At 42.3% G+C, this 13,313-nt stretch overlaps 1 protein-coding gene across 1 annotated transcript in view; it reads right to left on the bottom strand.

Moving 5' to 3' along the window:
• Window positions 1-13,313, bottom strand: part of LOC126199067 (uncharacterized) — a 144,408-nt gene that overhangs the window by 24,801 nt on the left and 106,294 nt on the right. Inside the window, exon 4 of the mRNA XM_049935780.1 lies at window positions 120-393. Within this exon, the coding sequence (XP_049791737.1) occupies window positions 120-393 (274 nt within the window). The remainder of the gene's footprint in view (window positions 1-119; window positions 394-13,313) is intronic.

The following is a 13,313-nucleotide window of genomic DNA, read 5'->3' as shown; positions in this document are numbered from 1 at the left end:
GAGGCAGGATTCGAACCTGCGAGCGTAGCGGTCGCGCGGAGACTGTAGCGACTAGAAGCGCTCGGCCACCCCGGCCGGCCGCGGATAGGGAACAAGGTTATTTGTACAAAAGAATTCACCTGCAGTGACCTATCACAATATGAACAGCGGGCGCGTGCATGAAACATTTAACCTGGTAATGGTTTGGCAAGCAGGCAGTGATCAGCGCCCGGAACACCACACTGCGGACTCTGTGTGCACAGAGCAGCCACGCAAAGCTGGCAGCGGCCGGGCCGCCTGCCTCGTATGTTAATGGCGACAGGTGGTGCGGCTGGCCGCCGCAGCCCGGGCCCGGACTCCCGCCTAGGGCAGCGTGCACGTGCTGCGCTGCCGCTGCGCCCCCAGCTCCTGGTACTGGGGCGCGGGAATAAAGGCTGTCAGCGAGCTTCAGTGGGAGCTCAGATTTGTCACACTGCGCCGCCGCGGTCATTCGGCGAGATGAAAGAATGTTATTCTTTGTTTGACTCCTGCTGGAACGGACGCTGCCTTGACTCCGACGGTAGAATGGCTAACGCCCCGACAACGTTCTTTTTTTTCTTAACGAACACACTGCCATTTGACTGTATTGTTGTTTATTTAATTATGATCCGGGATTCAGCCTTTTATGATATTTCCAAGTGTTTGTCATTCACATATATTGCATGACATCAAGCTCAGAACTGGCCATAGAATATTTTTTGGTCTATGCCCAATTTTGCGCTTGATGTCATGCAACATATGATAACGACATAAACTCAATCACTTGAAAATTGCATAAAAGGCCGCAACCTGTGTCGTAATTAAATAAATGACAATACTGTCAAATTGCGGTCTGTACATTTAAAAATTATTCTATGACTTTTGCTCACCAACATAAAAAACTATAACATTTCTCGTGCAGTGTCTTCCTTAAGCTGAATCTTTACACTCTCGCGTATATTAATCCGACGAGTGAAGAAACGCTTCGGTTTGCTTCAAGTATTCTCTATCTACTCTGTTAATCCTAACTTATAAAATTGCCAGACTGCCGAATAATTCTCAAGAACCTGCCGAAACAGTGTTTTATAAGCTAGACCCTTTCGTGATTGAATTACGTTTCCTGAAATTTTTACTATGAATACCAGTCCGACATTTATCTCGCTTTAAATCATTCCGCGGTAAACTACTGGGTATCAAAGTGGTCCCATACTCAGGGAACGAGGGTAGCGGGGAGCAGATGCACGAATAATGAACAGCCGTTATAGGCAACATCCTAGTGGACGTGTTTCGCCATTGCCTTCCTCCGACCTGTCACTAAGTGTCAGGTGTATATCTGCGTCGTCTGGATGAGTGAGATGCTATGTGATCAAAAGTATCCGGACACCTGGCTGAAAATGACTTAAAAGTTCGTGGCGCCCTCCTTCGGTAATGCTGGAATACAGTGTGGTGTTGGCACACGCTTAGCCTTGATGGCAGCTTCCACTTTGGCGGGCATACGTACAATCAGATGCTGGAACGTTTCTTGGGGAATGGCAGCCCATTCCTCAAGGAGTTCTCACTGAAGAGAAGTATCGATGTCGGTCGGTGAGGCCTGGCACGAAGTCGGCGTTCCAAAACATCCCAAACGTGGTGTACAGGATTCAGGTCACGACTGTGTGAAGGCCAGTCTATTACAGGGATGTATTTTTGTGTAACTACTCCGCCACAGGCGGTACATTATGAACAGGTGTTGAAAGATGCAATCGCCATCCCCGATTTCCACTTCAACAGTGCGAAGCATGGTGTTCAAAACATCGATGTAACCCTATACCGACATAGTGTCTCAGCATAACACCACCGCCTCCGTATTTTACTGTTGGCACTACACACGCTGGCAGATGACGATCACCGGGAAATCGCCATACCCACACCCTGCCATCGGATCGCCACATTGTGTACTGCGATTCGTCACTCCACACAACGTTTTTCCACTGTTCAATCGTCCAATGTTTACGTTCCTTACACCGAGGCGTCATTTGACATTTACCGGCGGATGTGTGGCTTATGAGCAGCCGCTCGACCATGAAATCTAAGTTTTCTCACATCCCGCCTAACTCTCACAGTACGTGCAGTGCATCCTGATGCAGTTTGGCATTCCTGTGCGATGGTCCGGATAGATGTCTGCCTATGACACATTACGACCCCATTAAACTGTCGGCGGTCTCTCTCAGTCAACAGACGAGGTCGGCCGGTACGCTTTTGTGCTGTACGTGTCCCTTCACGTTTCCACTTCACTATCACATCAGAAACAGTGGAGCTTGGGATGTCTAGGAGTCTGAAAATCTCGCGTACAGGCGTATGACACAAGTGACATCCAGTCACATGACCACGTTCGAAGTCCGTGAATTCCGCGGAGCGCCCCATTTTGCTCTCTCACGATATCTAACGACTACTGAGGTCGCTGACATGGAGTACCTGGCAGTAGGTGGCAGAACAATGCACCTAATATGAAACACGTATGGTTCTGGGGGTGTCCGTATACTTTTGATCACATAGTGTCTGTGTCGTCTGGATGACTGTGGTGAGCGGTTCTACAGAGCAGTGATTGGTTGTGTTGTTGTGGATGAAAGGGAGGGAGAACGTGAAACCTGATGCCGACACTTAGCCGTCCTCTCGAACAGCAGCGAGGCGGTCGCTGAGCGTGCTAGCGCACAGAATGGCGTCGCTCATCCGTGAGGCGAACCAAGTATTTCGAATGCTGTGTATTTAAATTCGATAGCGAAGATACTGAACCAAGAACTGTGTCAGAAGTAAATAAAGAGTTTTCTGCTGTAACGCAATATGAGAAGAAGTTAAGATACGGATTTCACTGAATATGTGGTATTTCGTTCTCACAATTTGCAGCTGCGGCTTTGTATTTTGATAGGCTAAAATCCGTTGATAGAAAATAAATAAAGTTTTCCCATTTCGTTCATGAAATGTCGTTGTACTTCCCGAATTATCTGCTAGGAGGCTATAGCTGCTGAAAGAACCAGAGGTTGTACAAAGTCTCAGGGAGAGCATAAGAGAACAATTGACAGAAATGGGGGAAATAAATATAGAAGAAGAATGGGTAGCTCTGAGGGATGAAGTAGTGAAGGCAGCAGAGGATCAAGTAGGTAAAAAGACGAGGGCTAGTAGAAATCCTTGGGTAACAGAAGAAATATTGAATTTAATTGATGAAAGGAGAAAATATAAAAATGCAGTAAATGAAGCAGGCAAAAAGGAATACAAACGTCTCAAAAATGAGAACGACAGGAAGTGCAAAATGGCTAAGCAGGGATGGCTAGAGGACAAATGTAAGGATGTAGAGGCTTATCTCACAAGGGGTAAGATAGATACTGCCTACAGGAAAATTAAAGAGACCTTTGGAGAGAAGAGAAACACTTGTATGAACATCAAGAGCTCAGATGGAAACCCAGTTCTAAGCAAAGAAGGGAAAACAGAAAGGTGGAAGGAGTATATAGAGGGTCTATACAAGGGCGATGTACTTGAGGACAATATTATGGAAATGGAAGAGGATGTAGATAAAGATGAAATGGGAGATACGATACTGCGTGAAGAGTTTGACAGAGCATTGAAAGACCTGAGTCGAAACAAGGCCCCCGGAGTGGACAACATTCCATTGGAACTACTGACGGCCTTGGGAGAGCCAGTCCTGACAAAACTCTACCATCTGGTGAGCAAGATATATGAAACAGGCGAAATACCCTCAGACTTCAAGAAGAATATAATAATTCCAATCCCAAAGAAAGCAGGTGTTGACAGATGTCAAAATTACCGAACAATCAGTTTAATAAGCCACAGCTGCAAAATACTAACACGAATTCTTTACAGACGAATGGAAAAACTAGTAGAAGCCGACCTCGGGGAAGATCAGTTTGGATTCCGTAGAAATACTGGAACACGTGAGGCAATACTGACCTTACGACTTATCTTAGAAGAAAGATTAAGGAAAGGCAAACCTACGTTTCTAGCATTTGTAGACTTAGAGAAAGCTTTTGACAATGTTGACTGGAATACTCTCTTTCAAATTCTAAAGGTGGCAGGGTTAAAATACAGGGAGCGAAAGGCTATTTACAATTTGTACAGAAACCAGATGGCAGTTATAAGAGTCGAGGGACATGAAAGGGAAGCAGTGGTTGGGAAGGGAGTAAGACAGGGTTGTAGCCTCTCCCCGATCTTATTCAATCTGTATATTGAGCAAGCAGTAAAGGAAACATAAGAAAAATTCGGAGTAGGTATTAAAATCCATGGAGAAGAAATAAAAACTTTGAGGTTCGCCGATGACATTGTAATTCTGTCAGAGACAGCAAAGGACTTGGAAGAGCAGTTGAACGGAATGGATGGTGTCTTGAAGGGAGGATATAAGATGAAGATCAACAAAAGCAAAACGAGGATAATGGAATGTGGTCGAATTAAGTCGGTGATGTTGAGGGTATTAGATTAGGAAATGAGACACTTAAAGTAGTAAAGGAGTTTTGCTATTTGGGGAGCAAAATAACTGATGATGGTCGAAGTAGAGAGGATATAAAATGTAGACTGGCAATGGCAAGGAAAGCTTTTCTGAAGAAGAGAAATTTGTTAACATCGAGTATAGATTTAAGTGTCAGGAAGTCGTTTCTGAAAGTATTTGTATGGAATGTAGCCATGTATGGAAGATAAAACATGGACGGTTAATAGTTTGGACAAGAAGAGAATAGAAGCTTTCGAAATGTGGTGCTACAGAAGAATGCTGAAGATAAGGTGGGTAGATCACGTAACTAATGAGGAGGTATTGAATAAGATTGGGGAGAAGAGACGTTTGTGGCACAACTTGACTAGAAGAAGGGATCGGTTGGTAGGACATGTTCTGAGGCATCAAGGGATCACCAATTTAGTATTGGAGGCCAGCGTGGAGGGTAAAAGTCGTAGGGGGAGACCAAGAGATGAATACACTAAGCAGATTCAGAAGGATGTAGGTTGCAGTAGGTACTGGGAGATGAAGAAGCTCGCACAGGATAGAGTACCATGGAGAGCTGCATCAAACCAGTCACGGGACTGAAGACCACAACAACAACAACGAGGCTATAGCTACAACCTCTGTGCGAAACAGTGAATAAGTATAACCAATTAAAACCATCCAGGTAGTACATTCTTCCATTGCTGTTATCATACAGAGTAAACGTTACGGCGACTGCTACATTGTGTATTACTCACGTGTAATGGCTTTTCAGCTCGTCTCCCCAGTGACTAGATGTCGTGCAAGGCTCCTTCCTGAGGGTGCATCAGGTATAAGTGCAGATTTTTTTATACGTGGTACGTTAACATGTACACAAATCAGTTTGTTGATTGTTTTTTCTCTGCGTCGAAGAGTCTTCCCACAAACACGTCACAAACTTTACGACCTGATGTTTGTGCACAGTCGCACTGCACAACTAAGTGGACAATGCCTTTTGCATCCGAGCATCCACACTTCAGCACCCGAGTGCTGCCCAGGGGAAAATAAGCGGTAGTAAATTGCTCTTGCCACACACGTGGAGGTGCCAAGCAACATGAAAACTTATGACTCGTAATAGCTATAATTATTAGTCTGCAAATGACGTAAATACTGATTTAATGATGTTCAGTAAACTATCCTCAGTCACCAACAGAAATATGTGCACTTTAACTCGTTAAACCCTACAACGGGACTCACTCACAAAAGCTTACTTACGTCACCAGCAAACTTAAGTTCCGGTGCTATTCGAGAGGAGTAGGGTACTAGTCGGCACCAGGTTTTCACTCTTTTGTACTGATTTTTGTTTAAAACTAAAAGGCTGTAGTTCAAGTTTTACAAGAAAAGAACCGTCTTGAATCTGATTAATGAAATGAAAGTAAAGTTTACTTACATTCTATTTTATCATTCCAATTAATGAGCGAACAATCGCTATTTGCAAGCTATAGTCAGTTTTCCAATGTTCAATTCTCTTTTTTCTTGAAATTTTGCAACAAAACGTTTTTCGTATGCATATTCTTACAGGAGACCGCAAATGTCACTTTTGAATCCCAGAAAAGCGACAACATTCTTGATAAGAAAAGAAAATAATTATTGTTTTTTATAGTTATATCTGTGAAGCAGATTAAAAAAAGTACCTCATTGCCTCTTGTTAGTTTTTCTCTCTCGCTCATACACGTCACCCTTGCGGATAGCTCGTGTCGTCTCTGTACTCCCAACAGACGGCAATATTCTCGTCTGGCCCCGATTTTTTCTTTTGCTATCTCCATCGTTCGCGGCATGAAAAAACGAAATAAAGTCCATTTTAACAACTACTTCCTCCTTACCTATATCATTTAAAACATGTTACTTAAGTTATTTTCATTTGTGTGCTGCGAGAAACTCTCTGCATTTCATGTGGTACAAAAAGCACACTGCTCGTGAACGAAATTCGCACGAAATTATATACGCGAAGAAGTGTCACCTTACAAACCCAACGTGCCGATTCGACGGGCGGATAACCACCAACAGTGCCACATGCCGTCACTCCGTGCTATATTGCGGAGGGGTTTCTGATTTATGCAGGACTTAGGCACACGGACTGGTGATGAGACCAAAAATTACTGAACACCAAGAAAAGTGTGTCGTTAGAATAGTCGAATATACAGCGTGATTCACATAGAAAGACTAGTTTTCAAAAAAATGGCTCTGAGCACTATGGGACTCAACTGCTGTGGTCATAAGTCCCCTAGAACTTAGAACTACTTAAACCTAACTAACCTAAGGACGGCACACAACACCCAGCCATCACGAGGCAGAGAAAATCCCTGACCCCGCCGGGAATCGAACCCGGGAACCCGGGCGTGGGAAGCGAGAACGCTACCGCACGACCACGAGAGCGGGCACTAGTTTTCAGTAGTTTATCGCAGTGAAACTATGAAAGATAAAAAGACGTAGTGCACTGGACAGAGGAAGGTTCAAAGTTTCATGTTCGCACAGACGGTATACCGTGAACTCAAAATGAGAACCGTGCGTTGCTCGGTAAAGATGGAAACGGTAGTCCACTTCATTCCACACACGAATCAACAGGTCCTTGTTTATTGACTTCAATAATTCGATTTCTCAGTTCTTGAATAGCAGCTGCCGTATATGTAACAAAGACTCAGTCTTTTATATAGCCGTCATGTATAAAAAGATAACCATTGAAATCTTCGTGAAGTTGAGGAAACAGCGCAACTTGTCCAGAGACGACATTCCTGTCAGTCTCCTCCGCAAATAAAAAAGGTCCATAAACTTTGTCAACAGAAACAGCACAAAACAAACTCATTTTCGATGAGTGCCTTTCATGTTCGATGACGGCGGCCGGATTTTGAGACTCGCAAATTCTTAGATTATGGTGTTTTGGTTTACCCTATGGATGGAATATTGATTTCGTCCGAAAAGACGAGTTGTTCGGAAAAAGTGTCCTCTGCCACACCCTGGAGAAATGAAATGCGAAATTCGTACCTTGTAGCTGGTCGCTGGGACGTAGTTGGTGCAGTAGCTGCAACTTGCAGGGGTTCGTCAGCAGGCGTTGTCTGGAACACAACACGCCGAGGGCTTATCGGGCACGTTCCACCTTTTCATCAGACGCCCGTGGTCGACCATTGCTCTTCCATTTGCACACGCAACCAGCTTCCAAGAAATTTGCATTCCAGTCATAAATCTGCTTGTGCAGAGGTGAGTTATTGCTGAATTGAATAAACGTAGCGCTTGAACAGTGGATTGACTTCTCATGAATTCCAACACAGAAAATGATTTCTCATGTGGTGTAGTCGCCATGTTGCTACAAACAAACACAGTATAGGTGTGGCAAAACTTTGAACCTTTCTCCATCCAGTGACATTCGCAACTTGTTTCTACCTTTTATAGTTTGTCGGTAATAAACAACTGTAATCTGTTCATTCTTTTTTAATCACCCGGTACAGAGTATAGCAGTAGCAAAAATTGACACGGTTGAAAGGATACCACAACAAAATCAAAACTTTCCTCTGAACACGATTCTACAAACGAGTGGCTTGCAGAATTATTCTGAAAATGTGGTTACGAGCCGTCACTGACCTTATTCTGAAATATTGTCCTAGCTGGCACAAAATTAGTTGAAATGTAAACTTTTTGATTTTTCACCCATCCAGTTGTGTTGCAATTACACCCATGACCAAATATTAAAATAAGGACGATACTGCTTCAGCAAGTTACGTGTTGCAATTTATTGGTCACACGTGTCGTCTTCGCATTTGTATGCAATACCGCATTCGTCTCGGCAGGGCGTTACGAATTCTTTCAGATGTCCCTGGATCATTTCGGAAATCTTCACAAGGCTGTACAATTCGCTGCTGTAGTTCTTCTATTGTATCACAGGTAGTGCTGCTCGCTTCCCTTCTGCGATATCTCAGCTGCGCGGGATTATCCGAGCGGTCTGAGGTTCGAATCCTCCTTAGGGTAATTTAGGTTAAGTAGTGTGTAAGCTTAGGGACTGATGACCTTAGCAGTTAAGTCCCATAAAATTTCACATACATTTGAACATTCTGCGATATCCCTAGTAAGAAAATTCGCAGGATTGAGCTCAGGTAATAATGCAAGGCAAACTACAGACCCTGCTCTACCATCCCATCTTGTACCATATCGTCGCATTTGATGTCTTGCATCAGCAGCAAAATGTGTTGGTCCCTCATGAGACTTTTGCAACATTCCAAACCCTGTGCCATGAGTAAAATCTGCACTCAATTAGATTTCAAGTACACTGGGACTAACTAGGACAGTGGTTCATACTGAATTCATTGGTTAGCAACCTCACATTCGTAATTACTTCGCAACTCGCTAATTTTCTGACCACATTATCTACTACATTTTGCTTTTCTTATGGTATAATTTAATCCTGTCAGTTTCCGTAACTAATTCTGATACACTCCGTGTTCAAATGGTTCAAATGGCTCTGAGCACTATGGGACTCAACTGCTGAGGTCATTAGTCCCCTAGAACTTAGAACTAGTTAAACCTAACTAACCTAAGGACATCACACACATCCATGCCCGAGGCAGGATTCGAACCTGCGACCGTAGCGGTCTCGCGGCTCCAGACTGCAGCGCCAGAACCGCGTGGCCACTTCGGCCGGCATACACTCCGTGTATTCGAGGCAATTAAATATTACGCATGTAGTTTTAGTTGTGACAAGCACATTACGGGGTGAAAAATTGTCACCTCCACGTGGTGTCAGTTGAGGTTACAGACATGTACACTGCAAACTTAATACGCAAAGTATGCTGTGAATGCAGTAATATCAGAAATCTCTAAAACAGTTTTCATGACATTATTAAGAGATACTTGTTATGTATAAAAACATTCGACAGGAATGCGGCGCCATAACTGGCCAAACAAAAAAACACATAAAGGTAAAGGCATCCGGAAACAAGTCAATTTTGTTTAATTTGTAATTTCCGTTGACGATACCTAGAGGCAAAATTTTTTACTGCCTTGTAATGTGCTTTGATGCCACTTTTTAAGTGGGTACTGCATGTCATCTATGTGCGCTGATATATTTTGTAATGTTTTCCTTTCATGCCTCTGAAACTTTGACGTATTTTTATTCGTTGCTATTATTTTTCGTTGCTAACCTGGTATGTGTAATAAAGGGTGTCCTGGGACGAACGGTCACCATTCATGGATATGACTGAAACGAGCATTTGAAGGAAAATCTTCATGTGGACATACCCCCTATCCCCAGTAGCATTCGAGATAGAATACTGAACCTCTTTGATATTTTCTTCTAACCCTACCTGACTGAATGCTCTCAACCTCCTTGTTCCTGATGTCTTTCTGCCACTAAAGTAGCCCTATGAACGCGCTGTTGTCCATAGTGTGTTGTCAGTGAAGTAATGCGATGGATTACGAATGTATCAGAGAGAATAATCAGTGTACTGACTTTATATATGCGTTGGCTAAACTTCCACACATCTATGCTGATGCAGGAATTGCAGATACAGTGTATGATTAACGCTTCTGTGTGGCAGTGGTCCTGGTGCTGTCGAAGAATACTGTCAGTGCTTCCTGACACGTCAGATTCCTGACTGTAGAGTGTTTACCAAAGTTTTCAGTACTTTGCGTGAAACAAATAGTCTTTCAAGTTATCATTTTTCTTCTGAATGTGTAGTTCAAGACCCTGTGCAGCAACCGCAACAACAACATTGTCGGAATTTTGCGGTGTGGTTCTCCTAACAGCCTTATCAATGTCCCCCAACATGTGTATGAAGAACATTACATCCAGAAAACTTGTAAAACGCATGTTGCATTGTTTACTAACTGTTGCACATGTGTAAACTTTTTGTTGGCGTAAACTGTCGCCAGCACACCGGTCGGCAAAGAGGTCGAGCAAATCGATAGTATGCGCTAAAGCAAGCACTCCCATCAGGAGAGAGGTCAATGACAGACTCGCAAGAAACGCGCCGCAACTCCCTCTCGCCGGCAAGTATTTAGATCGCCACCGCGGACCTGAGGGTGCAGCGAATTACAGCGGCAGGCGGAGTCACTGTATCCAGTTCAGTGTCAGACAGTACCTGGCGACCAAACTAGTCCACTTGTACTTCGCCAGCAGTGAGGCTAACTTGGACTAAGAACTATGGAAGAACTTGTACCACAACAACAAGCTTAAGATCAGTAGCTCCTAGTTCTGATAAACAAAGGACCCTGTTAATGCAGTGCGGTTGTGTTGAAGAAAGTGGATACCAGCCACCAGACAACGTCCTCTTCTTGCTTCCCATGGTACAAGAATCTGCAGTGGCAACGACGACACAAAAAGAAACCTGACAATGTATTCGACAATATAAAAAATAAATAACAATTTATAGTGTTCTACATCGGAAAGCACTCAGAATGGGGCATATGTCCATATGAAGTTCTTTTGGTTCAAATGATCGTTCCTGTCATGTCCTTGAATATTGGCAATTACTGTTGGGACACTCTGTGTATTTTGAATTAAAAATTATGAATTTAATAAATAAATTGAATGTAATCGTATCCTAGTTAGGCTGAAAAATGTAGTACTTTACACACAAATGTAAAGTTACAAAATTTAGTGTTCAGAACGATGATATTGTATCGTCGGGACAAACAATAACATTGTATTGTTATTTTGTAACCAAAGTACCATTTAGATCAAGTATTTTATTGATACGACTCGTTTCGGCCGAAAGTGGCGATACTAATAAAAGGTGTCATCTAGACTGCTCATTGTTTAGAGGAAATAAGTACTGAGATAATTGGTACCTTGCAAAGAGGCGAGTGTTTCTCACTTTAGTTAGGGCTCTTAAATTCATCTGCCAACACAACGAACCAACTGTGACTGAAAAAGCGTGGCGCAATGATTTTCTAGACTAGAAGAACGTAGTGAATGGAACTCGCCTCTTTCCAACATAGGGGTCGTCTGGCTTCACCTATTCGTCCTATTCGCACTTGCTACTGCACCCACTACGCACTAGCCATAAGTACGGAGTGTAAATCGGTGTTTCAGCTCACACGTTTTCCATTTATACAAAAAAATCTGTAACTCATCGTAAACAGTATTCCTTTCATAGCGGACAGGCTCCGTGATAAAAGCAACATTCCAGAACTAAATTTCTCCTTCATCTGTTCATTACTTCTCTTGAAGAGTGTCGCTGTTTTCCTGAAATTCGCACCCGCCTCTTGATCCTCGTCACAAGTACATTTTCTTCCTCAGTCATCAGTCTGTCTTTGTTTTGGTATACGAGGTTTGTACTCTTTGAACGCAGTAATCGGTACATGTGAAAGGCAGTGTCGTGACCGATCCAATCATCATCGCCCAGCCCAAACCGCTAAGGGGAGAAACTTGAAATTTGGAGACAGTGTTGATGTTATACTATAGGCGTCGTTTCAAAAGACATTGTTTTAAATTCCACTACTAAAGGGTGAAAGGTTTTTTGAAAAGACGTTGCTATTCAGGCACTTTTGAAGCTAGAGTTGCGAAAATTGGTGTTTGGTTTCTCGGACAGAAATAAAGAAATGTGATTCCGCATTTTTTGAAATTTATTCGCTATGGGAGTGAAATAACGGATGAAACATATTTTTAATGCCAACCATTAGTAAAGAATTACCAAAGTGCTTTTAAAACTACATCTATGACAATTGTTATTTGACTTCTCGCTCAGAATTAAAAAAATAAGTGCCTCTTTGTTTCCGCTTAAGAGGCTGAAATAGTGGATGAAATATATTATGAAAATACTTCATTACGAAAGCATATTTGAAGCTAAATCACTGAAAATTTGTAATTGGCTTCTCGGTTATAAATAAAAAAAATACATGTTTCACAGTTTTTGGAATTTCAAACTCTAAGAAGGTGAAATAAGAATTATATGAAAATATTTAATTGGGAAAGAATTTTTAAATATAAGTCTATGAAAATAGGCTTCTCGTTTGGAAATGAAAACACGTCTTTAAGCAGTTTTGAAAATTCAGCCTCTAAGAGGATAAAATAGTGAGTAAAATTTATTTTTAAAAATCATTATTAAAGAAGTACTTACATAACTGAAAACTGGTGTTTGACTTATTGGTTAGATATGAAGAAATGTGTGTCAGAAGATGAAAGTTTTTATGTAACTATCAGTACAAAAACTCATAAAGCATGATTAACAAAAACCTCGGACTCCAGCTACTAGAATCCCTTTCGGTGAGACGCACGTTCGGAAAAGACCATGCTCCTATGGCCGTAATTAGCGTGAAAAGTTTAAAAGGTGTGACAATTTGTGAAAAACATAGAAACTTCATTAAAGAAAAACAAAACAGAAAAATCTGGGCGAATTATACAGTCTACACGAGAAAGTAGCTTGGCGCTAAGCTAGTCTACCTGTATGGACGCGACCTACATTTTAGGCGACCAGCTTTGATGTGCTATCGAAATGGATAGCAAACGAAGTTCCATTATCCGTTCAAACCGCCCCATTGAATAAGTTGATTTTTCGACAGTCGGAGGAGATATTTGAGCTGTTCTCGAACTGTGAACAGTTCTGTATGTGCATAGCGTTTCTCACTAAATTCTGATGGCTGTTTCTCGAAGAGAATAAAGGAAAAAGGAACTCTCTGCTTCTTCTGAAATGTTGCATCTCCTATAATTGAGAGTTAATTACTTTATGTGCTTCCAACAACTCATCTTTTTCTAGCATGAAACACTCTATCGTGGAAGAAGGCCCTTTATTAACACAAAGAAAGTTACAGGAAAGTTACCTTCGTTTCTCTTGGAGGTAATAACAAAAGTAAAGGAGTGAACGACACTCTTAACTGGCGCACAATATAC

The sequence above is a fragment of the Schistocerca nitens genome, chromosome 8 (genome assembly GCF_023898315.1).
Source record: "Schistocerca nitens isolate TAMUIC-IGC-003100 chromosome 8, iqSchNite1.1, whole genome shotgun sequence".
Taxonomy (NCBI): Eukaryota; Metazoa; Arthropoda; class Insecta; order Orthoptera; family Acrididae; genus Schistocerca; species Schistocerca nitens.
This window is presented reverse-complemented; position numbering and strand designations above follow the sequence as displayed.